A 26,360-nucleotide genomic window follows, 5' to 3' on the forward strand; every position below is an offset into this window, starting at 1 on the left:
GGAATATTTGAGTCAGAGGCTTTATGCAACTCTAAATGAAAAAGATTTTCCTAACTACCAGGGGATCCTGTAGCTTCCTTAGATAGTTTATCAAGTTGTACATTTCAGTGATTGAAAACATAGTGTTATAGAATAGGAAGAAATTTACCTGTGCCACACATATCAATAATGAAGTGATGGAGTGCTTCACCTTTTTATTAAAGGTGCATTGTCAATAACTCAAGAATGTTAACAATTTTTTACTAAAATTATTTTGACAAATACAAGTGGATGGTACAGAAGTAAAATACTGCAACATACTCAACATATTAATCTTGAAGTACCAATATTATTCAATATATTATTTCCTTCCTTCTTCCCCCCTTCCCCTTTCTATTACCAAAATTGCTACTTGGCTGCTAAATATTAGCATTTTGATTAATACCAAGTCCCTTCTCCATGTCTAAAGATTTGTAATTTGATGCCACGTGGCAAGAGGTTTTTTGTTGTTGGAAACATAAACAGCAGTAAAAATACCAAAAACTTGTTTTATAATGCTAGCAGTATAATACAAAATGTTTTTTTTAAAGAAGATACATTTTATCACAATCCAAGGAGTCCATCTGGCAACTCAGTTACTACTAATGAAAGCGTTGATGAAACAGCTAGGAAAAATAGCTGCAGCAAACACATTTCTTTCACTGAAGGGCTTGTAGAGTATCCCATTAATATGAAGCATGTATGTAATGGGTCAGCATAGTACTGTATATGTTATTACATTAGTATATAAATATCTACATCAACAATAGAATTATTAAGGGATAGCTGAATATTTACAACATCCTAATAAAAAAATAACCCAGATGGATGGCAGTATGTATAAAATATAGCACAAAATAGACAACCCAAGTGAAATGCTGCAACTAGCAATTGTCTTAATGTAATGTTTTAAAAAAACATCATGTGCTATGACACTTGGATCCAGATAGACTGGCAAACTGCAGAAAATAATTCAAAGTCACTAATAACTGCATAAACACATACAAAATACAGCAGTAGTTTGCCACTGCCTTCTTCCAGGTTTTTTCAGTTTCTCAGTCTGTCTGTCTTCCATCCAAGTACTAACCAGATTTTTCAAGATCAGCCAAAGTGAGCTTGGTACTGAAATCTCCCACAATCAGCTGCAGAAAACTTCGCCATAAAAATGAACACTGGATAACCTGAATAGGATAGGCTGTGATGCACACATGGGGGTGACGGTGTCACCAAAAATAGGGCAGATACTTACTTGAATTAGTCTTTTTAGAATTACTCTTGTTATGCTATACCTGCTGGGTAGTCATGTATCTTGAGTACCTTGATTCTATTAAGTTAACTGTAAGGTTAAGTCTTGTGTGTTAGCAACCATCCATAGATTAAGAATTGTGGATTACAAGCTTATGTAACTGGAAAAACAATATCACATTTTATAGCAATTAAGGAAGATACTAATTATATAATACTTTGAGTCTCTCTAAGCTTGTGGAGCTAGAAGCAAAAATGCAGTCCGTATGCAAAAAGTACTAGCAAACTTGGGGTAACCGTGTTATTTCAAAAATGGAGAAAAAATCCTAAAGGGCTGCACAAAATGTCTAAAAGATAAAATGTTCCATTATACTGAAGTGAGTGATAAAACAAAACACAATTAGGCAGAAGTAGAGTGGTAAAAAATGTAAGAGTAGTAGAGAGGATAAAATTATGCCATTAACTGGGTTCTTTTCTTTTTCTTTCTTTATTCTTTACTGAGGATTGGGTTCACACACTGCACTAAGCCACAATATGATTTGCTATGTTGTACAGACCCAGATACATAGTAATCCTGTGGTTTAGCATGTATATAAAACCAGTCATTGTCTGATTCAATTTCTCACTCAAAATTCTTCCATCCAGTATTGTGAATGAAAGCTACTCATAGAGATTTCTTTTTTTAAAAAAGTGAGATTATTTTCAGGTTTGTCTAACCCCATTTTTAAGTACAGAAGAAACATACTCCAAAGAAAGAAATGAAAACTGAGCATACTCAGTAAACACAGAATGTGAATCTAGAACGTGTTTTGCAGCTCCATGTATCACTGTTTAATAGATTATTTCACAATGGTAAACGTGTTCAATTTAAAGTGCCTATTCTGCTTTGAACATAGCCTTGAGCGTGTCTTATAAAGCAAATTGAAAAATTCCTGCATTAAAAATGTGTGTATAAGGCCTCAAGTAGATGTTTGTGGCTACTCAAGACACATATCTTTGACCAATAGATATAATGTAGCATAGCTTAGCTTAGCTTCCTATGCAAGCATCGTTTCCTAATATAATAATAATATAATAAGAAAAAAAGAAAAATTCAGCATAAAAGCTGGGCAGGCTGTAAGCTGCTAAGCCGATAGAATATTTTACTATTGCTTTCACATTTTCAAACAATAAAACATCTAAAAATATATCTCATTTACACATTAGTTAAAATAGAATATTAAAAGATGTTCCTTTTAAATAAATTAAGTAATTAAAATAATTCCGTTTTCTTGGTAAAACATTATAAAAGAATGACGTGTAAATTATTCAGTTGAAGGATATGTTTAAACTGAAATTTTCATTTGTAAATTCTTCTTTGTTCCCTTTATATATTCTCAGTTTATCAGAATTTTAAAAAGGTTAACTAGCTTAAGCTTAGGTTTTGAAAATGGTAACTCAAGCCATATTGCATTGCCCTCATCTCCAGAAACATCAAATTGTTGTCTTTGGCTTTGTTTCAGTAAGGAGATGCTTTGAAAGAATCTTTAATCCTTATCAAGTCTGCAGCACAGATATGACCAAAAGCCCTTTTGTACCATTCTGTGGTCCGGCCCCTGACAAAAAAACAACAACAACATTAGGAACTAGGTACTAAGCATTATTTTCTTTTCTTGTTTTTGTTGGCACATTTCACATCTATTGGCACAAAACCATTAATTATTTTTCTTTAAAAAATCACGTTAATTCATATTTCTGAAGCAAAAATAGATTTTAGCTACAGTGGGGCAAAAAAGTATTTAGTCAGCCACCAATTGTGCAAGTTCTCCCACTTAAAAAGATGAGAGAGGCCTGTAATTTTCATCATAGGTATACCTCAACTATGAGAGACAAAATGGGGAAAAAAATCCAGAAAATCACATTGTCTGATTTTTAAAGAATTTATTTGCAAATCATGGTGGAAAATAAGTATTTGGTCAATATCAAAAGTTCATCTCAATACTTTGTTATATATCCTTTGTTGGCAATGACAGAGGTCAAACGTTTTCTGTAAGTCTTCACAAGGTTTTCACACACTGTTGCTGGTATTTTGGCCCATTCCTCCATGCAGATCTCCTCTAGAGCAGTGACGTTTTGGGGCTGTCGCTGGGCAACATGGACTTTCAACTCCCTCCAAAGGCTTTCCATGGGGTTGAGATCTGGAGACTGGCTAGGCCACTCCAGGACCTTGAAATGCTTCTTATGAAGCCACTCCTTCGTTGCCCGGGCGGTGTGTTTGGGATCATTGTCATGCTGAAAGACCCAGCCACGTTTCATCTTCAATGCCCTTGCTGATGGAAGGAGGTGTTCACTCAAAATCTCACGATACATGGCCCCATTCATTCTTTCCTTTACACGGATCAGTCGTCCTGGTCCCTTTGCAGAAAAACAGCCCCAAAGCATGATGTTTCCACCCCCATGCTTCACAGTAGGTATGGTGTTCTTTGGATGCAATTCAGCATTCTCTCTCCTCCAAACACAACGAGTTGAGTTTAGACCAAAACATTCTACTTTGGTTTCATCTGACCATATGACATTCTCCCAATGCTCTTCTGGATCATCCAAATGCTCTCTAGCAAACTTCAGATGGGCCTGGACATGTACTGGCTTCAGCAGGGGGACACGTCTGGCACTGCAGGATTTGAGTCCCTGGCAGCATAGTGTGTTACTGATGGTAGCCTTTGTTACTTTGGTCCCAGCTCTCTGCAGGTCATTCACTAGGTCCCCCCGTGTGGTTCTGGGATTTTTGCTCACCGTTCTTGTGATCATTTTGACCCCATGGGGTGAGATCTTGCATGGAGCCCCAGATCAAGGGAGATTATCAGTGGTCTTATACATCTTCCATTTTCTAATTATTGCTCCCACAGTTGATTTCTTCACACCAAGCTGCTTGCCTATTGCAGATTCAGTCTTCCCAGCCTGGTGCAGGTCTACAATTTTGTTTCTGGTGTCCTTTGACAGCTCTTTGGTCTTGGCCATAGTGAAGTTTGGAGTGTGACTGTTTGAGGTTGTGGACAGGTGTCTTTTATACTGATAACAAGGTCAAACAGGTGCCATTACTACAGGTAATGAGTGGAGGACAGAGGAGCCTCTTAAAGAAGTAGTTACAGGTCTGTGAGAGCCAGACATCTTGCTTGTTTGTAGATGACCAAATACTTATTTTCCACCATGATTTGCAAATATATTCTTTAAAAATCAGACAATGTGATTTTCTGGATTTTTTTTCTCATTTTGTCTCTCATAGTTGAGGTATACCTATGATGAAAATTACAGCCCTCTCTCATCTTTTTAAGTGGGAGAACTTGCACAATTGGTGGCTGACTAAATACTTTTTTGCCCCACTGTATGTAGTAAATAAACTGCCTTAATCAAAGAACTACCAAGGAGAAAACCACACCCCCACTAACATTGGCAGGACAAGCTACTACATATAAACAGAGAGCAAACCCCACACTCACTAACACTGATCGTGTTACGTAGTTGGGTGATGAAATGCCTGCAAGCAAATAGCCAAGCTCACAGAGCACCAAGGACTCCATGGTTAAAGTTTCAGTTGCAAGAAAAGGTATAAAAGAGATACCTGGTATCTATTTGACAAACATGTGTCACTTTGGATTTCTGGGAACCAACAACAACTTCTATCAGGTACTGGCAAAGTATGACTTGAGCCAAGATTCCATTCACAGTAGCACCTTCGTTATCTGTTGAGGTAGCTGCTAGGACACATGTGCCACTTTGAGGATCAGTCCGCCAAGTCCTGAAAATAACAAAGTAAAAACAAGCCTCTCAACATTTCACATTATGATTTGGTATTATATTTATGAACTGAAGTCATGCAGCTACACCAAGAGCCTTTCTATGACACTTCATTTATATCAACTTCCTAACCTAATATAACATTAGACTATTTCCCAATACATATATAATGTGTCTGTGAACTAGTGTCAAGCATAGGCAAAATCTAATCCAGATTGCAGCTATAAGTAGGAGAAATAGCAGGACTTGGAAACACAGCACCCACAGGATTGCAAAATTAAATATTTTTAAGTTACATTTTTAAAAAATAGCTAAGATCTCACCAAACTGCCAAATCCTGCAGTATTTCACGTGAAGAAGACAACCCTCTTGAGATTGTATTGTTCTCATATGAAATACTAAGATTTTGGAGTGAGATTGCTGAACTGTTACAAGGGCCTTCTTGTACCTGTGGTGCTCAGTCTCTGAAAAGGATGTATACCCCACGGGTAGACCAGGAAAACCAACTCTTAAACCTCTCCACTTTACGACTCTACATTGCCTAAGCCTGGAATGCATCTGCTCATCTGCCACCTACTGTAATTCTTTCTCCTCATCCCATCCTAGATTTCTCTGCTGATCAGTTGATGCTGATCAGTTGCTATCATAAGTATAGTTGCAAATTATCACTTTTTAAATAGAGTTTTCTCCAGAGAATATATTTTAATACCGTGTCATTTACAAAACTTACTCTGCAGTCTGCACTAGCATAGTCCTATTTAATTTGAAGCAATAAGTGCATTAGTCAGAAATTTAAGTCCCATGTGATTTTCACACGTGTCACATGTGATTGTTTTTTCCTTAGTGCAATGTGTAAACACAGCCAATTGTGCTTTGTTAATCAATGAACCCAAGCCAATAGTGGGATGAGGAGATTAATGTACACATCAATACCAAAGAACTTAAATCTTTTAGGATTTTTTTTTTCCTGAGTGTATGTAAGGCAAGTAACAACGTAAAAATAATAGATTTTGCTTCTCATCTCCAAAACCAAAGCTGTTGTCAGAAAAATGAGAATTTGTATTAGAGTTCCTTACCTCAGGACCACATACTCTCTTGAAGGAAGTGGAGACATATTTGCTGTCGTGTACTGATAAATATCTGTTTCATCATCTAAAATCTCCAAAATGTTTGTTTGTTGAAGATTTGGATCCCACAGATGTTGCTCCATCAGTATCCGATGTAGAATAACTTTAGGAACAGCATCAATTTCAACAGAAGTTTTCCATAACCGGATGTGGTAGTTATCATCCACCTTAGAATACAGTTAATATATTAAAAAACAATGTGGCAGACTTCTTCAAAGCTTAAACAAATTAGTAAAATCATTGACCCAATACAGAGACCACTAAAAACAATCTGGAGACCAAATGCATATGTCTGTAACAAATCTTCTTTAGTAATAGCACAGTCATATATGCTTCACTCAGAAGTAAATTCGATTGATTGCAGTAGGTCTTAGACTTAGATAAGGATTGAGAAAAGATTGTAGAAAAATGTATGCTGAAGAAGAATGGGTCAAAGGCATTTTTTTCATTAAATGTTACATTATGGATTCCAAGTAAAATTAAAGTGTCATTTTAGGCATTTAATGTGGCTTGCCACAATGTGCAAATCTAATTAAAGCTCATCCTATTTCTCTCAAATGATGGTTGCAGATTTTTCAACAGAGTTGAGACACTAAGCAATTTGGCTGATTTCATGAAATACTCAACAGTACAAATGCTGTTTTCAAACTCAGTCACTTCAAATGTTGTTAATATAGATTTGGACTGGTTTAGTGTAGTTCCTGTTAATTTTTTGTAGTTCTATAGATTCAAAGTTTCTGATTTTTTTTAAAAAAAAACTCTTCTTATACTTAGGAGGATTCCATGTTTAAAAGTACCTTACAATGTAATTGATAGATTACCTTCTTATATGCAGAGTCTACTCCTTCTAAGGTGGAACAAGTGACCCAGTTCTTGAATTTTTCCTTGGCATCTCTGAGTAAGTCTTGCATGAAGTGCTCCAGGGATGTCACTATGTTAGAGTACTTTATTAAAATGGCTTGATGTGAAGCTACTTCACCTGAGCCAATTTCGTTTTGTACATTTTCATATCCCTGTTCAAAGCAGTAGTTGGGTACCTGAAAAAGAGCACGAATATTTACATTGGCCTGAAATAAATTAGCATTGCATTCAATAATTCTTACATTATGAACATTCTTAAGTCTTTCCAGAAACCAGTTCCTGAGAATGCATCTTACAGAAAACAACTCTGTAAATATATTTGAATATATTTTTAAATACTTGTTTTAAGAGTTCAGAGTTGCTGATGCAATGATTTTCAGTCAGTCTCCCAACAGGTAAACCCACCGACCTTGCTTCAGCTGTAGAACTCTAAGCAACCTACCCTGACAGCTGCACTTCTTTCCAAAATACAGTGAAGCCTAGAAATGTTTCTTGCCCTGATAACTACAACAGAAAATCTGGAGACAAGATCTTTAATGGATAATAGTCACTTGTACATGAAGAAACTATACCGCAAAGTCAGAAAGGAAATCTCTATTCAGCACGTGCAAGAATGGCTATGGCACTTTAGAGATGTGTTTAAAGAACTGAAGAGTGGTGTAAGAATCTTGTAAACTATGATGCAAATTAGGGCTTAACAAGGTACAGAGGCAGTCTTCATACCCTTGAAATTTTGTTCCTATCCCTTAAAAGTCATGGCCAGTTTTCCATACAAAAGGGAAAGGAGAAAAAAGATCATGCTAACAATCATTACATCTGAACTATCAAGTTCACTTTTGGTTCTGCACTTTGCACAAATTATTGGTTACGAGTCACTTCCTACCCAGAGCCCATTTCTCTTGCATGCTATCATATGATGAAATATGATGAATAAATAGATTAGGAAACTGCAGAACGCCAGATGAAGAGGTAGAAATGACAGAAGACTCTGAACTGAGTCTACGTCATTCCTTATGAAAGCCCAGCTCACCCTCAGCTGGCTCTTCCCCAACCTAAGTAGGATGACTGGCTTTTCCAAGATCAAACTATTATTGTGTTTGTATGGAGAAGCGTTTTGGTACCAGGAAATACCATTACAAATGTTGCCAAGCAAAACATTTTTCACTCTTAACCAGAGTGGCTTCCTATCAGCCAATTAAATTTCCATCACAAAATGATATAATAAATATAGCAGAAGAGATGCCAGAAAGTCTACAAATTGAGACTGAATGGATATAATTATGTCCATGCTATACTTAAGCAGGAACAGGAAAATTCACATGTCCCCCATATCACTAATGAAGTTTTAGATCAGTTTAGGAAATGTCAATCTTTCTGTTACACACCACTCAAGATTGCTAACTCCCAATGAATAGATGAGTCATGCCCCAAACTATTTCTGAGCCCATATTTAGAATGAGCCAAGAAGGAATCAAGTAAAATAGCCAAACAGGACAAAACAAAGTGAAGGATAAAGATAATTAGACATTTTAATTAAAAAACAAAACAAAAAGCACCAGTTTTATATTTTGAACTAAATTGAAATACAAAATCCATTAAATCAAAAAAAACAAAAAACTATTTTCCATCTGTGGAACTGAAGATATTATCAAGTACAATGATGAAGAGAAAAGTAATTTGGCCTGAATCTTAGAAATACTTTGGTCTAGTGGTTAAGGCACCAGGCTAGAAACCAGAAGACTGTGAGTTCTAATCCCACCTCAGGCACAAAGGCAGTTGGGTGACTTTGGGCCAGTCACACTCTCTCAGCCCAATTCACCTCACAGGGTTGTTATTGTGGGGAAAATAGGAGGAGGAAGGAGTATTAGGTGTGTTCGCCACCTTGAGTTATTTACAAAAATAATAAAAGGCGGGATAAAAAAAGAAATCTAATCTAATCTAAAAATCTACTTAAAACTGTAATTATTTGCTACTTGGCTTGGATTAGTTTACTCCTGCCAATAATTTTTTTTAAAATCTGTTCCACTTTCTAGTAAGCAAAGTACCCAGATTTACAATTCCTAGATTTCAAAGCAGACTTTTAAAAAATATTCCTGAAAGAAAGAAAAATAACACCGACCCCAAATAGCCTGTGGCACTGCATGATCATATGGGCCAGGCCTTGCGTTGCAGCCAAGTTCTCACTCAAATCCCTCTGGTCAGGTTTTCCTGTACTGTGCTTCCTTTGGCTGGATCTGAAAAGGAAAATGTTACACCTTCACTGTTTTGATCACTAGCCACTGGTTCTGGTTTAGAAAATATATCTGCCATTTTGGAGAAAGGGGTTAAGTGGGAAAGGAAGTGGTTATATGTTGTACATGGAAAAACTTAAGAAAATAAGACATTAGGAAGTTATAATTTTCTAAGAGAGCAGTTCTTCACCAATAGATATGATGTTTCCACCACCTTTGAATGATTTTGAGGGTTTGTATTTTGTAGGGGTGGTGTTCCTCTTGGCCAGTTCCTTTGGGTGCCAGGAGCAGGAGCAACCAGGTATAGCTATGACTAGAGGTGTGCAGAGGTGGACGAGATGGGTCCCAATGACTGGGAGGGAAGAGATAGGTTGGCGGGTGAGAATACAGTACAGGTGAGCACTGGACCCAACCATCCTGGACATTTTCATTAACTCTCCAATTTCCCCTTCTCAGAGAAGGTTGTGGAAAAGCTTGTTGGGTTGCAGTTACAGAGGACCCTTTTCAATCAGGCCCGGACTCAATCCTTAGATAGCACTGATCACACTTAATTACCTGTGGCTAGGATGAGGTGGTACATTTGTACTGGCCCTCCTTGACCTCCCAGCAGCTTTTGATACCATTGATTGTGCTATCCTTCTGGACTGGCTACGGGGAATGAGATGGGGGGCATGGTGTTATAGTGGATCTTCTTTCTCCACAGCCAGTTTCAACTCATGGGTTGGGAAGGGGGATTTTGAGTCTAAAGCCAATTGGTGTCTGGATGGAGAGAAATAGGCTAGCAAGACCAAGTGGCTACTTCAATATATACAGACCTGATTCTGGGGACTATACACCTTGGTCCTGAATGGAGCTGCACTTCCCCCATTTTGGACATGTGTGCAATCTAGGGGGTTTCCTTGACTTGTAGCTTCTGCTCAAGAACTGGGTGGAAGATGTGGCAAGGAAGGCTTTTGCAACTTGTGCTCCATTTGTCCTCATTCTTAGACCAAGAAGCTTTCCTTATATTCACTCATGCCTTGGTCACTTCATGGGTAGACTATTGCAATATGGGCTATATGGATCTCCCCTTGAAGACCACTCAGAAGCTACAGCTGGTCCAGAATATGGGTACAGAAGAAGTGATCAGCAGGCCTCATTATGTCCATGTAACACATCTGCTTTGTGAGCTGCACTGGTTACCAGTAAACTTCCAGGTAAAATTCAAGGTGCTGGTTATTACCTATTGAGCTCTATTTGGCATACAGCCTAGCTATCTGAAGGACCTTCTGTCTCCCATAGTGTCTGCCTATCTTGTGCAATCAGACAAAATCAGTTTGCTTCAGGTCCCATCAATCAAGCCATGTCATCTAGCAGAACCCAGGAACTAGGGCTTCTGTGTCATGACACCTGCCTTCTGGGACAGCATCTCCCCAAAAACGTTTATGGCCCCCACCATACCAGCCTAAAGTGAGCAATTAAAACTTTCTTTGGCTTAGATTGTTTGAAGGGGATGATGAGTATGTTTTTGCATGACCTGCTCTTTTTATAATATTGTTTTCCTTCTATTTTAAAACTATGAAGGTTGATAAATAAATCTGTGCAAGTTTGATAAATAAACACTCCATTATTTGCCAAAAACCCCAATGCAACATACAACAGGAATACAAATACATATTTAAATACTAGAGTGAAACTGTAAACAAAGTGATAATAAGAAGCACACACCACAAACCCCAGAAAGAAAACCCATCTAAAGAACAGAAGGCTGGATACAATAAGAAGGCTTTACCAACAGCTTAAAGGTTAGCAGGGGCCCAATCAGAGTGGCTTTCTGCAGGATAAAGAAACTGATCTATGTGTTCAGCTGACCTACTTTAAACAGACCACAAGGAGGATCTGTTAGAAAGATCTTCCTTGTGGTCTAGGGTGGTATAACCCAGAGGAAAAAAACACTAAGACACTGAAAACAGTAAAGAATGCAATATAAATATCTTCCTGTGACAAGCAGTGGCCCATTTCAACAGTTCATTTTGCATTTCTAGTCATACCAAATACCATTTAAAAAACTGCATATGAGAATAAGATAAACCAATATATTGGCCTGTTAATATAATACCTCTTTTGTGGAGCATTTAATGAGTTCTACCCAAATAGAACAAGCGTTAGCTAATCTTGTTTTAGTTAAACACATAAAGCACTCATTGATTTGTCTAGTATCATTAAAATATTTTAATAAAAGCTGGGCCAGAAATTCAGAGGAAAAGCTAGTTTCATTATTCAAGAGTTCTCAATGCTTTGCCAGAGAGCATTTTTCATATTTAAAGCATATTTGTGGCATCTGGCCAAAATCATGATTGGGAAGAACCTGGCATTCATCTCCACTAGCTCTATCTTGGAATATTTTTGTGAACGTTCATATATATATATATATAGAGAGAGAGAGAGAGAGAGGGAGGGAGGGAATGATTGTTAACTTCAATTTCTGAAATCAAAGCTGTTAGATAAGGGCTTTTTGATGTTTTAACACTGAAAGTAAAATATTTACAGATTTATTATATCAACTTCAAGGTATTAATGCAAAAAAAAAAAAGAGAGAGACAAATTACCTATTTTTAAGTGAACAGCTTATTAACCTAGTAAGATAAAAGCTACTACAGTTTGTAGATAGAAGAAAAACTTGGAAGTATTTGCCTCCTCCTCCACCACCCTTAAATCTTGAAAACCACCATAGGATTATAAATTTCTTCACCTAGAATTAAAAACTATGCAGCAACACTTCCCATCCATTTTTCTGACACATTCCTGGCCCTGACCACATATTCACTCTCTGTGACTGACAACGCTGTCATCATCTGTGCTTTCTTTCTCTCCCTGGGGAATGCTGAACATCACAAGACTTGTTTTATTGCCTGATGCACATCTGGGATGTGTACGCCTCTTAAAAGTACATTCTTCAAATGTTTTACCTCTCTTCACCCCTCACAGACATTGAACTATCATGCTAAAGACATGCAGTTATTTATTTTTCCAGCTTCCTATCCTGCAGAAATAAAACTTGTACTTAGATCTTAACCTACAACAAACATTGAGTACATATACTGTAAGCTGAAAAGCATTTCATGTTCAAGTGCTCTGATATCCTATTATGGACAGATATTCGGCACATGCACAATTCATGCAGAACTTGTTCAGTCTTTATACTGTATATTCTTTATAGATACATCCATATACAATATATTTACCCTGCTTTCCCATCCCACTTCTTAAAAAAGTAACCCTTAATTTTGAGAAACCTGAACAATTACAAACTAAGGTGTTTTCAAATGCCTAGCATATTTTGGGAATTTGTACTATGTATTTTATGTTACCGTCTTCCTCAATCTGCTGTACTACAGATGTATTGGATTAAAATTCATACCCCCAGGCTGGTTGTGGGTGACAAAAGGTGAAGTCTAAAATATCTGGAGGGTGCCATGCTAGAGAAATCTGATATACATGCTATAAAATCTGACAATTCTTCTTGACCTCTCTCCATAACTATTCATTCATTCATTCATTCATTCGTATGTGTGTGTGTGTGTGTGTGTGTGTGTGTGTACATATATATATAATGTTTTTTAAAAGTCAGCTGCCACTTATTGGCTGTTTCTCAAGAAAAGTCATATTGGTTAATTTTTTTCATTCCATTTGTGGGATTGCTTCCCACATTACTCTGGTTTCAAATGATCTTGTGGGAACACTAAATTCTGTGGCTATTTCCTACCCCAATTATGTCTCTTCCAGGAGGTGGAGCAATATTGGCAAAAGAATTAAGTCTCACAGGACTTTTGTGTTCTTGTATTATTAGAGCAGTATGGGAGGAAGCCACACCAAAGTGACTGATGACGCAAGAAGCTCAAAAAAGTATGCACACTTAAAGTATGCCTATCCCTCTGTAGGGCCTGACAGTGTATAATCTTGTGTAGTTTCTCTCTACACTCACCATAAGCCACAAGTTTTTGGGTTGGCAAACTGAACTATTTTCAATTTGAAACAAACAGAGTCTGGAATATCCTTAAGGAATGCAACCCGTCCATCGTTGCTGCAATAATCAAAACTTAAATGGAACAGGTTAGCAAAACACTTAGCTATGGTTTCAAAGGGTACTTTCCAGAGGCAAAGCTTTCCATCAACCAACTTTGTTCCTTATGTGTTATTTAAACATTGAACAGGATGATGTACAATTAGGAGTATTCTCAAGCACTACTCATGGAAGAGCCAAAATGTAAGGAGGGGTTTTCTTTGGCTTCTTTACTGTCTCTTCTAGCACAGTCCATGCTTATTTTATTACAGACTGCATTACCACCCAACATATTATGATTAGAAAGGGTAATTATAGTCAGAATTGCCCATAAAACACACAAACATAACAATCATGCTATTATTTTTCAGGGGAAGCAGCATTATGTAAATTGAAAAAAGAATAAAAAGAAGTAAACGAAAGAAACTGGAGGCACGAAATAAAAGGAAACATCTAACTTATATTAACACCATTCATTATATAGGTCTGGGCCTTTCTGTCCATCCAAACCATCCTTGCTTCCACCATGTTCATACACCACAGCACAACTTCTTTTTTAGGATCTCATCAAATCCATCCAACTTTCTTGGTCTTCCCTTTCATCTCAATCCATTCACTCTTTCATAGATTTGTTTTCTATTCAGTCTTTATTAATTCTCTGTAAATGACCAAACTACCTCTCAAAAGACCTGCTGAAGAGCAAAAATCTTTTCCGCATGCTGCTGTCCGGTATATAGTCCATTCATTGTACTTTCCAAATTTTGGTTCTTGTCATATCTCACTTGCAATCAGAATTCTGCCAAACAACTTACCAGGCACACTTAACAAATCAGTTTTTGAGCCATTTTCAAATTCATTCTTGCTAAATATGAGAGAGAGAGAGGGAGGGAAGGAGGGAGGGAGGGAGAGGGAGAGGGAGAGAGAGAATGAGAGAGAGAGAGAGAGATCTCACTTTTTGTAGGGGGAAACAATAACTGCATTCATCAAGCACAGATGCAGCCTTTCCACACATGTAAAGCGAGCACCTTTATATTCCAAAAATGAAAAATACATATTTTGTCTTGCTCATTAGTAAGTATAATTTAATGAAAAATACCTAGAAGATGATGAACTATCTCTCCTCAAGGTATTGAGGTGGAATAAAGATGGTGCCAGGCATACTGCTATATTAGTTGGAGTCATCTGATTTTTCTCCACAAACATCACAACATCCCTGAGGAAGTACAGCAGAATTTTCAGAGCTTCACGATTTTCATCTGGAAGCAGAAGAATAGCAGCTTGGACAGCACAAAATTGCTGATCTTTTGGTAGGTCTAAAAAGAAGGAGAAAAAGTGGAATTAGACATGTCATCTCTAAAAGCATTTCTTAAGGTACATATATATATTCTCCTAAAAAGTACCTGCCATCCAGAGCTAGTTTCCAGTTATATTTAATGCAGTTAAGTTTAAATTAAGGAAGACAGAGTATCTCAAAGACTAATTTGTAATTGGACAATCGAATTAAGTGGCAAATTGATAAGAATGTTTAGTCTTAACATTTCTAAGATGAAACCAATACAAGCTATTCCCCCAGCTTATAATTTGTCTCTTGACCTGTGATTTAAAGTACCAGCAGCAAATATGGTTATCTTAAGAAAGTATAGGACGTTTTGTTGATAAAATTAGCATTTAAATGGCCAGAACTGAATTAATCAATTTAACAAATTTGTGTGGCCACCCATCTCAACAAATAACTATAAGTGGCTAACAAAAAATATAGATTAAAAACACAGTATTTAAAAAAAAACCATAAAACAACACCAGTTTGATTCAGGCACCACACAACTATTTGACAACATGAAACAAGATATCCTTACTAGGCTCCACTAATATTTCAGACCCAACACTTGAGGGAAAAGCCAGGTCTTCACATTCTTCCAGAAAGCCAACAGAATTGGGGCCATCTGAATCTCAGGGAAGAGTTGTTCCATAGGGCAGGCCCCAGAGAAAGCACACCTCCTGGGTCCTATCAGATGATACTGTTTCAAAGAAAAGATCTGAACCATGCCCACCCTGCCAGATCTGGTGGGATGGGCAGAAACCACTGGAGGCAGGCAGTCCTGCAAGTCATCTGCCTGTCCCATGCAGGGTTTTAAAGATGACACCCAACTCCTTGAATTGCATCAGAAGCCTACTAGAAGGCAATGCACCTCTTGTAGCAATGGTATTACATAGGTGTACTATAGTGCATCCTAAACTGTATGTGCTGGTCCCATTCTAGACCAGCTGCAACTTCCAAATAACTTTCAAGAGTAGTTCCATGCAGACCACACTGCAATAATTCAACTGGAAAGTGACTAGGGAATTAATGACTCTTAGTAGTCACTTCTGATCCAGGAACAGATGCAACTGGCCACAAGATGACTGTGCATAAAGGGCCAGAATGCCATGTCTTTCCCCTGCTCCAGGATCCATGTCCATCCATGTACAATTTAATCCAAAATTGTGGTCACATGCTCATTCCCAGCCGCTGCTAAGGTATTGGTTAAGTCATGTAACAAAACTACCAGGACATCTCCAAGTTCTCTCTGGAACTCCACCAGGTCCACTGGGTACCTAGGGTGGACTGATCAAATAGGTCCTTCCTGCCTGCAGTGCAGATTTATCTATAGAGAAATCCAAGGCCAGTGGGGAGTAATCTGTCCATGACAAGGGACTGATGACAAGATCCCCCAACACCAGATTATACAGCCACTGCCCAGAGACAAAAAAACAGATCTAGGGTGACCTCCTACCACCACTGTGCATCAGGTCATCAATAACGTGAATCAGGTCCATGGTGGCCATGAACTCCCAAGCCACTTCCAATTCTGTGCCCAGAGAAGGCAGACTGAAGTATCCCAGAACCATAGGTCTGAGGAGCTCCAGTGCAAATTGGCATTGAGCAAGTAGGAGGGAGCAAGGAGTCTGATACAGTAGTAGCCACCTGAACTGATTCCTAAGGCCCAACTTCACAAACAGGGTCTCACATTCAGCTATCTACAGAACAGCACCCCTGGTAGAGTTTCTTGGAAGACAATAGCCATATTCTTCTCTTGCTCCAGAATTGTGTGGTGCTACACCCATAACCCAGGTGCACCCACTCTCCTCTCTGCCCCCAACTGTGTTTCAGTAATGCATACCAGATGATGGATGAGGCAAGTCTTATTACAGGCCATCCTTACATTAAGCAGCACCAGCAGGAGACTATGACCACTGAAGCTCCAGTGTCTTGTGGCCGAGCATAGAGGGCTAGAACACAGCATTGATACTGTGCACTGAGGCTGCTTCCCTGAAAGTGTCTCACCTCATCTTTCACCATATTGCCCCATGCCCATTACTACTATGATGTCATGCCTGGTCTCTTCTCCCTTACAATTATACATGATCGTCCTCCAGTTAAAGGGGCTCCATGTACACTAGATGACCAAAACAACTGACCAATCTAGGCACCAGGGATGCTTGTGCAAGCATTCAGCAGTGACAATCTGGTTAACCAGCCTACCTATGCCCCCACCCAGTCACACACCATACCAACCCCTGGACCCCTTGCTCTTACCCTGATAGCTGGAGGAAAAAAAACTCACCCTCACCCTCACCAAACAGAGTGAACCAGAAACACCCCATTCCCCATCTCGCACATTAGAAATGACCTCTCCCCCATCTCCTACCCAAAAAGGAATAAAACATCTACATACATTGATAGATGTGCAGGAAGGTTTCACAGAGCTTGCTAGTGAATATCGGTTCTGGGAGATCTCGGAAATACTGCTTCACCATGTCTGCCACATCAAAGGCTGACTGCCCCTCATAATTTATATTATTTGGATTATTTTCATTCATTTCTCTTAAGTAAAGGATCCTGGATTTAACACCAGATTTTCTGAAAAGACCAACCTAGAAAACAGAATGTTTTAAAAGTAAGGATCCAATCCAAACAATTCCACTGACTTGAGCTCTGGCATAAAACTCATAAGTGATTGCATATTCATAAGCTTAGAGCTATGCAGGATGTCCAATTCAAAGGTAAAAAGGTCCTTTGGAGCATTTGGGGCAGGTTCATAGTACCTGTTTGCAACAACTTAATTCATACATGTCTTCCCCCAGGCATGCAGCTACTCACATCTTAAAGCCACTGTATCTTTTCCTGAGAAGGCAATCTTACACTTTCAGGAAAAGCCATAGTTGCTTTAAGGAGTTGCAGATAAGTACGTTGTGTCTATATATGCTCCAAGGTACATTTTGTCCTTAAATCCAAAGTGCTACACAATCCTAATGAACACCTGAGTGTATATCAGTGTGCCATTCAATACAGTACAACCGAAAAGGAAAAAGCTCTTGATAAGCTGTTGAAGAATGAATCATGCCTCTCTCATCTTAAGTGTACATATCCCACCATCTGCCATTTTGTAGGTACTCTATTACAATTCAAGGCACACTGACATACATGTGTATGTGTATGGGTGTATCTATAATCCTCTTTCAAGACCCTGGTGATCAAGAGTTAATAGAAAAGTACTGATGCCTAAACTACTTCATTGGAAAGTGGTCAGTTTGGGGATGATACAGGTAGTCCTCATCTATCAACCACAATTGGGACCAGCAATTCCATTGCTAAGCAATGCAGTTGTAAAGTGAAAAATCGCATGACCACACCTGACTTACGATGGCAGTTTACCATTTCTGGCTGGGGTCATTAAGTGAATCATCCACGGTTGTTAAGCACAATGTCACATGACCATTAGTTGCAACTTCCCACCTGCTTCCTCACTGACTTTGCTTGTCAGAAGCTGGCTGTGAAGGTCGCAAATGGTGATCATGTGACCACAGGGTCCTGCAACCATCATAAATGTGCACCAGTTGCCAACTGCCCAAATCGCAATCATGTGACTGCAGGGATGCTCCAACAGCCACAACTTCAAGGATTGGTCTTCTTATTCAGTGTCATCGTAACTTTGAATGGTTGTTGAATTAATGGTTGGTAAACGATGGCTACCTGTATAAGGTGCTGTTTATTGTGTCTGAACAGCGACATGCAAATTATTGATGGACGATACCACTACTAAGAAACTGAGATGTTTATTTAAACACAACTTTGTCCCCAATGCATTCCTCCTTGCCCATAAATGAATCTTAATGTTTTGAATAGATAATCATTTTTTTCTGGAAAACAGGCTGAGATTGATCACAATCTCTAGGACCATTTAGACAACATATCTCCACATACAGTTCAACATACAAGTGGTGAGTAGTTTCTCCCTGTTCCAGCCTGCAACAGTACCATCATCAAAGAATCGGCCTTCAAGACTACAGTATGATTTAGTGTAGTGGGGAGTTTTCACTGAAAATGCTGGCTTCCAGCTGACATTAATTAAATAATTAAATAATTAAAATCTATTGGCCATAGAGGCATAAGATGAGCTCTTCAGGAACTTTTGAAAAGGGGCTGCTTATCACTCCATAAGTGTTAAACTGCACATGAGAACACAGTGCCTGAACGGGGCTAACGACAATGCATTCATAGCAAATATTCAATGCATCGAAAAGTGAGTGGTATGTGCACAACATCTATTAAGAAGTGATTACAATAAAGAAGGAGCAAACCTTGAGAGAGTGAGTTGGCCAGTTATGCATAATCATGACCAACTCCTTCTCCATAATGCAAAAATTTTTTAAAAAAACCTGAAAAGAATGAAATACATAGTTTAGCAGAAAGGATATGGATTAGATAGGTGTTGTAAGGATATTTTACTGGAAGAAAAGTATGATATAAATGTAATATATAGGTAAGATTTTAATAGATTTAAGAAAGCGGCTCTGAAAATGAACAGACGGGGCAGGCACAAAGAGAGGGTTTCTCATCATACATCTGTCAAAGTTAATCCTGGTTGAAGAGTTTGTATCTACAAGTACCAATTCTCAAGTCCAGAGAAATCAGTGCACTGAACTTCTACTGATTTGTGTGTTCATGTTTGTAAGAGAGAGAGACGAAAGATAAACTGAGAGGGATGTGAACCTAAGCAAGTTTCATACAGGTACCTGGTCAAGAAAATGGTGTCTTAAGTAGTCCATAGCTTGGAATATGCTCCTTGGAAGGGGATGACTTGTTCTTTGAACATTTAACAGTAATGGTACTCCAAATACATTTTTGTCCTTATAATCAGGGACTTTTATTTTTCTAATGAATTTTGGAATAGTCCTGAAAATATGGAAGTAATTCATTAGTGGACATGGTTGTCTGGGTGATACAGAGTTAAGTGCACATAACTGGGTTTTTGAATTTGTTAATAGGATATAACAAGGTAAAAAACAAAACAAAACCCTGAAGTAACAAAACAGATATCAGAAGGACATTACTAGCATCGGTTAATAATTTTCAACTTTATAGAGAAAAAAAAAACTTTAGATATAGTTATTTATACAATGGAGGAAGAAATTCTATTTATAATGTTTACCATGTCTGGATGACATATAATTTTGTTAAAAACATGAATTAAAAAACCATATTTTTTTAACCAAAAAGAGTACTATCATTTTTGCATTTCATAATAATAACAGAAGATGAAAAACAATGTTTCCAGGCTCTTCTGCATTAGGGTAGGGACGACCCTAATGAAGAACCAATGCCCCTTCCCCAGGCTGTAACTTCCCACTAGTTCCAATTTGCTTCCAGTTTCAGGCCTTCTGAGTACTTCTTGATTACACCACCAGTTTTTGGTAGCAAAACTACTGATTTTCAGCAGTGCTAAATAGTTTATTAAGCCTACACAATGTTTGCACTTAATCCATCCCATCATTTCCAAAAAATGTGCTGAAAATTGTAGCTCCTGTCCTGCCCCATGACCTCCCTGCATCAACAGACTCTGGTAAGAAAAATGGGAGGGCTCAGGCTGAAAAAGAGGGTCTTTTTCTCCTGCATTAGTGAGAAGGTTCAAATATCAGGGTCTGCACAAATTACCACAAACCAGCTGACCTCTAAACATCATGCTTTTGCCTCTCCTACTGCTGTTTATATCCTCTTTCATCTATCTGAAATCTAGACCAACATATTCCCCAACCTCTGCAAATTGCTTATTTTTAGCTTAAATATATTAAAAGTTTTGTGCAAAATTATACATCACTAGCCTGAAGGGCTAGATGTTGTACTAATGGAATTAGATACCAGAAAGTAGGGCGTGGCTATGAGCCAGATTCAAAATAGATAAAACAATTCAGAACACATGTAGCATCTCCTAAAGCTAAGTATTTTTCTGCAATCATGTGGCAGCCCTGCTAGAAAACAAGCAGCAGAGATCTCAACAGACTTTGGGAGTAACTTCAACTGAGCTATCATTACTAAAATTGTTAAGCTAGGTAATTTCCTGAATGTTCCGCTTTCCACCAGAATAGGCCAATTGGAGTGTTCCGGTTTCAGAGCCAGACTGCATCAGGAATGTCAGGAAGTACTTCTTGTTCCAGAAGAAATACTTTCAGAAATGTACAAAGCACTCCTGGGAAAGTGGAACACTTTGGAACATTGCCCATTTTACACATAATGACTCCTTTGCTTCTGAAACTATTTCTTTTAACTTACCAGTTCCATCCTTGTTTGCTAGAAGGAGAATATTTATCCATTAGAGTAGTTAATTTTAACAAAGCAAGCTTTTGCATGCGGTTCAGATGAGTTGCTGATTGGCTGTCAATTTGTAGAAAAAGACTTTCAAAATTTGTGCCTTCTCTACTAGACCAAGGTCTCCTCATATGCCTGAAGAACAAAAACCGTCATAAGTGTTCTTTAGTATTAATACTATTTTCATCACTCATTCTGTTTCTAAAGGCATATGGCCCATAAAAAATTCTAAATGTTTAAAAATATCTTATAAGAACATCATCATCATCAACATCATCAGTCAAAACCTGAAACATTTGACATTTAGTTAAGTTGTCATTAATAAGCAATTAATTCCACTGCATTTAACCTAGACTGCTTTCAGGGGTGACTGATCAACTTACTTTCTTTTTACATATTTCACATTTTATTCTGATTCTTTGCAATTTCAACAAACAGCTGACCTGATGGAATGCGTTGGTATCATTCCTGTTCCTGATCCCATTACATACGTCAGTTCCAGGAAACCATGTTCACCAATGTGTTTGCAGCTGTCTTCACCATCAATAATTGGCAATTCTGGTGATTTTTCTTCTGAATGCTTTTTAATTTCAAGATGGATTTCTTTAGGAGATGATGGGCATGGAGAAGTGGATTGGTTAGAGTAACTTGCAGAATCAGAGTCTCCATCATCAGATAATTTCTCTGTCCATTGACTGACCAACTTCCTGAGTCCATTAACATGTTCCATAACACTGTCAAGTTCTGTAAAGACATCATCATCATCAGTCTCTGGTGAATTCATTTTGTGAAGATGATTTTCTGGTACATTGTCATATATACTCAGTCTGTTATCCATTAGTGAAGGAGAGCCACATGACACTTCAGGCTCCCGAGAATTAATCTGATCCCTGCTTCTCCGGCATCCATGAAAACTCCCGGTTCTCCAGTTCACCGAAGTATTGTCCATTGGAGATAAGAGACTATATGTAAGCGCTTTGGGGAAAGTCCCTGGCTTATGGCCTTGTGGTACTTGAAATACTTTGTTCTTGTGCAAACATATCTCACTGTTAAAGTTTTGCTCAGAAAAATCACTCCATAAGGAAAGCTTGCTGGGATCAAACTCTTCGGCATACATTCCTCCTCTTTTACTGTGTCTCCTTACTTTGCTGACAGGGCTTGGGGTGCTCACAGTGCTACTGTTTTCAGACTGGCTGCTGCTGCTACTACAGGTCTGGGGGGAATAAGAAGGCTGTATTACCCGACTCGCTGGTGCATCAGAAATGTCTATGCAATTTAAGCTTCTCAACTTTTCTTCACTCAATCCCTCTAGTAGAGTAGGCTCACTAATGTTGAATTTGGCCTTCAAATGCATCCCTTTCTTACAACTGCCACTTCTTAAGCGCAGCTTCTCCATTTTCTTTAAGATACTGTTTCCTTTTTTATGGCACAGTTTATCCAAGGTCTTGTCCTCACTTGTCATATTCAAGGTTTCAATAAGAGAAGGGGAACAACTGAAAACAGAGTCAGGGGATGCTAATTTATTTGAGGAACAGGTTGAAGAGCTTCTGCTGGTCTCAACATCCTCACCAATTTTGGGAAAACTGATTATATCACTATCCCCACTGCTAGAACTATGAACTGAAGATTTGTCATGTATTTCTCCTTGATCTGAAAATATAATATCCCCACTGCCATTGCTTTTAAGTCTCAGGTTATCAGGTCCTGATGGACAAGAAACATCTATATTTTCCAGATGAGACCATCTTTCAGTACATTTCTCATAAGTCCATTTGTCACTTATTGCACAAGGCTCTTCATCTTCAGATTCATCACTCTTAAAGCAAACAAAGAAGTTTAAAATTAATATAATGTAGATAATCAAAAGCTGGAGATATCATTAACTCTTTCATTTTCCAAAATGATGTTTCATAAGGCAAAAAAAAAAAAAAAAGCTGATGCTAGAAGAGAAAAAATGGTAATCCTCTTGTTCTTTCTGTCTGCATATCTCATTTATATACATACACATACAGTTCTAGCTCCTTAAGCAAATCCACCTGATTTCAATATTCCAGAACAGCACTGGAATATTTTATTTAAGTATGCAACATCTTCTTTTCACAACATTCAAACAAATGTGTTCAACCTAAACATTGCCTTATAAGTGAAAGAGTTTTAAGTCAAGATGTCCTTTAATGAAAGAGGATGCCTTTGATCAACCAGCTACTTTCTGGCAATTCAACACTAAATATTTAATGTAATATTTAGTTTAAAATTAAATATTACATTAATTTAATTAGTTATTTATTATCTATTTAAAGAACTTATATAGCCACCTATCTCATACAATGATCCTAGGCAGCTCACAACAATCAATAAAAACAGGAATCAAAACAAAACCACCCTTCCCACCAGGAGCCACATCAAAGAGCCTCCTCTCAACCCCCATTCTAGACCAATGCTTGGGGGAAGAGCCATGTCTTAGAGTTCTTCCAAGAAGTTAGAAGAGATGATTGAGCCATTTTAACATTCCAGTGCTTAGTCTTTATTATTACTAGCTGACTGGCTGAAAGGGTAACATCAAAGTGGATACAACACTAGCAACATCCTTACATTGCTCATTGGGATGGATTTTCAGAATAATTTGAGAAGTCATGGATCACACAAGAGAAGCCTATCTACAGCCTCCTTATATATAATTCCTATATAATTTAAATTTATAAATCCACCCAACTCACAGTGACTTCTTATTCAACAGGGATTCCAACTTTCTGAAAACTGGATTAACTCTCTGAAGTTGAAACAGCACTGCCACAGTTTCCACATTGCCAGAATAATATAAGAATTTGGCTTGAAGACTCCGTAAATGAGCTGGTAGAATCATATCACACTATAGATATAAATTATCGTTAATACTCTCATCACACAAAAAAATGTCTTGTATATAAAAAGTGCTTTGGTAAAAAATAAACATATCCCAATCTTTTTAACCATGTCAGTGTTCTACTTTATATAGTTTAAAAATACAGTAAGTAAGAATGTTACATCTCAGGACACTCTCACCTCATTTAGCATCATGAATATTATGGAGAGAATAGGGTACAGATGGTGTTCAAGATAAAATCTCATTTTCAACTAAGAATGTGGAGTCCTTGGTGCACTGATGATGTTACCTAGTTGGGTAATGAAACATATGCAAGCAAAGAACCAAGCTCAGAGAGCACCAAGGACTCCACAGTTCAACCCTCAGCTACATATATTCTCTTCTATTGGAACTGAGAATGTTTCAGACTATACTTATAACTGAAAATTAATACCAGCAGAAAAGCAGTAATTGTAGTAAAAAATAATAATATGTTGAGAAAGAAATTTCTCAATATAAGACCCTATCAAGTAAGCAGTTAGTCATGAAGACAACCAATTGCCCCAGATGACTTCTTCCATTCAGCCTTTGAAGCATCTCCTGCTAGGTTCTGGGGTGTTTTGTTTTTTAAAGATTTAGCCATTGGTTCTTTAATTCTGATGATATCATCTGTCCATGAGCAGATCCAGAAGGACAAATGTAACATATTGGAGATGATTTTAGGCTTGTTTCTCTGGTTAATAAGGATGAAAGTTGTCAGTAGGTGACATGATGAACCACAAACGACCCAGTGATGGTCTTTGCCAGAGAAAGGAACCAGCTAGTACAACAGCCTCGTTCATAACAAGCCACAAGCAAAGGTTGGCATGTAGGCAACAACCTTGTATACCAATATCTTTCACTTTATAGTAAAGATTTTTTGTATGAATCATAAACATACCCGCTTTCTTGGCTTACTTATTTCCACCTTCATTGCTGCATACTTATTCAAGGTATTTAACCGTCTGGGGGAAACAAAGAGAGACAAAGTTCTATAATCCTGATTTTCTTGCATTCTTAAATTAATGGAATACAGCACACATTATAAACAAATTCACCTCTTTGTATTTTTCTGCAGTATTCCACTGAAGATAGTGTCTCACTTTATGTTTGCCTCTTAATGTTTTTAAAAACTCATACAGGGAAGCAGGCCCAAAGGTGTGCATTCATAACAAAAAATAAGCCTGACAAAGCTATTGAATTTTAGTGAAAAGAATGTGGTTTGAAGCCTTCCATCCAGTACACAGAAGTCTAGAGTTATTTTTCAGTAATTTTCTTACCTGCATTTTAAATGAATAACAAAAGAAACAGAAAGCATCATTGACATATTCCATGGTGAAGTACTACAGCCCTGTGGGTGTAGTATTTTATTCCACCAACCAAAGCATTCCTCAGTCACATTCCACTGAGACTCAAAGGGGTGGGAGGAACTAACTGTCACTTATTCTGCCCTTGCTCTGCAAGCCCCACCTCATTCAGTGTGAAGTGGGGTTGGGGCAGAGGAGAGTCCTCTGATACAGGTTTTCAGGAGTTGCAGTACAGTGCAGAAAGAATTGGAGTCCTCAAGCATAGTTTCTTCTCTTTTAATCCAGTGCAAACATTTCACTGGCTTAAAAACTTCCCATTGACCTTTAAATTGTGAACCATTCAATTCACCTAAATAAATATATAAATAAATAAATAAATAATCTGTTTGATATATTAGTGGTTCACTGACCTATCTAGTAAATGGAGAGAAACTAAAAAAGTTGCAGACTCCAAGAAAAGCATGATATTTTTCCATAATTGCTAAATCTCAGGTCCATAATATTCACTGACAAACATTTACCACAAACGTACCTTACCATTTTTGTACAAGGAAAGCTTTATTGTAATGTTGTATCGTTCTCAATAATATCTAAATTTATTTTTCCATTACTGTCCCCCTCTTCTGTTGCACAGCATTCCCCTAAAAATCTATGACTTGTACTTCATTGATTTTTAGGAAACCTATTAAAACTTGGTTGTTCAAGAAAGCTTCAGGGGTTAAGATTTCTTACTGTTGTTCCCTCTCACACTGGACTATTTCTTTAATGTAACTAATCCCCCCCAATGTATAGTTAGTCCTTGTTAACAACAACTCGTTCAGCGACTATTCGAAGTTATGACAGTACTGAACAAGGAGACTTATGAACAGTCCTCATAGTTGTGGGTATCACATGATCATAATTCAGGTGTTTGGCAACTGGCTCGCAATTACAATGTCACAGCATCCCATGGTCATGTAATCACCATCTGTGACCTTCACTGCCAGCTTTGAACAAGCAAAGTCAATGGGAAAGCTGGCAGGATGCCGAAAATGGTGATCACATGACATCACACTTAATGACTGGGTGGGATTCACTTAATGATGGCAACTGGAGCTGCTGTAACTACCATCGTAATTCAGCATGGTCACATGACATCACACTTTATGACTGCTTCACTTAGCGATGGAGTTGCCAGTCCCATCATTAAGTGAAGACTATCTGTATATGTGCATTTGATTGTTATTATTATTATTTTTTAACGATTG

General features: G+C 37.9%; 1 protein-coding gene across 2 annotated transcripts in view; it reads right to left on the reverse strand.

Moving 5' to 3' along the window:
- Positions 1-164: 164 nt before the first annotated feature.
- LOC103066828 (rho GTPase-activating protein 7-like) overlaps positions 165-26,360 on the reverse strand; it is an 87,438-nt gene continuing 61,242 nt past the window's right edge. For both annotated transcript variants that reach the window (XM_015887494.3, XM_025164510.2), the window contains exons 4-14: positions 24,708-24,771; positions 21,369-22,741; positions 20,890-21,060; positions 19,356-19,515; positions 17,015-17,213; positions 14,395-14,611; positions 9,145-9,259; positions 6,986-7,201; positions 6,114-6,331; positions 4,862-5,038; positions 165-2,858 (exon numbers count right to left, since the gene is read on the reverse strand). In XM_015887494.3, the coding sequence (XP_015742980.1) occupies positions 2,762-2,858; positions 4,862-5,038; positions 6,114-6,331; positions 6,986-7,201; positions 9,145-9,259; positions 14,395-14,611; positions 17,015-17,213; positions 19,356-19,515; positions 20,890-21,060; positions 21,369-22,741; positions 24,708-24,771 (3,007 nt within the window). In that variant the 3' untranslated portion in view covers positions 165-2,761. The remainder of the gene's footprint in view (positions 2,859-4,861; positions 5,039-6,113; positions 6,332-6,985; positions 7,202-9,144; positions 9,260-14,394; positions 14,612-17,014; positions 17,214-19,355; positions 19,516-20,889; positions 21,061-21,368; positions 22,742-24,707; positions 24,772-26,360) is intronic.

This window comes from Python bivittatus, unplaced genomic scaffold (genome assembly GCF_059951505.1).
Source record: "Python bivittatus isolate LINGU-HERP-01145 unplaced genomic scaffold, Pbiv_v1 ctg000080_np1212, whole genome shotgun sequence".
NCBI classification, from domain to species: Eukaryota; Metazoa; Chordata; class Lepidosauria; order Squamata; family Pythonidae; genus Python; species Python bivittatus.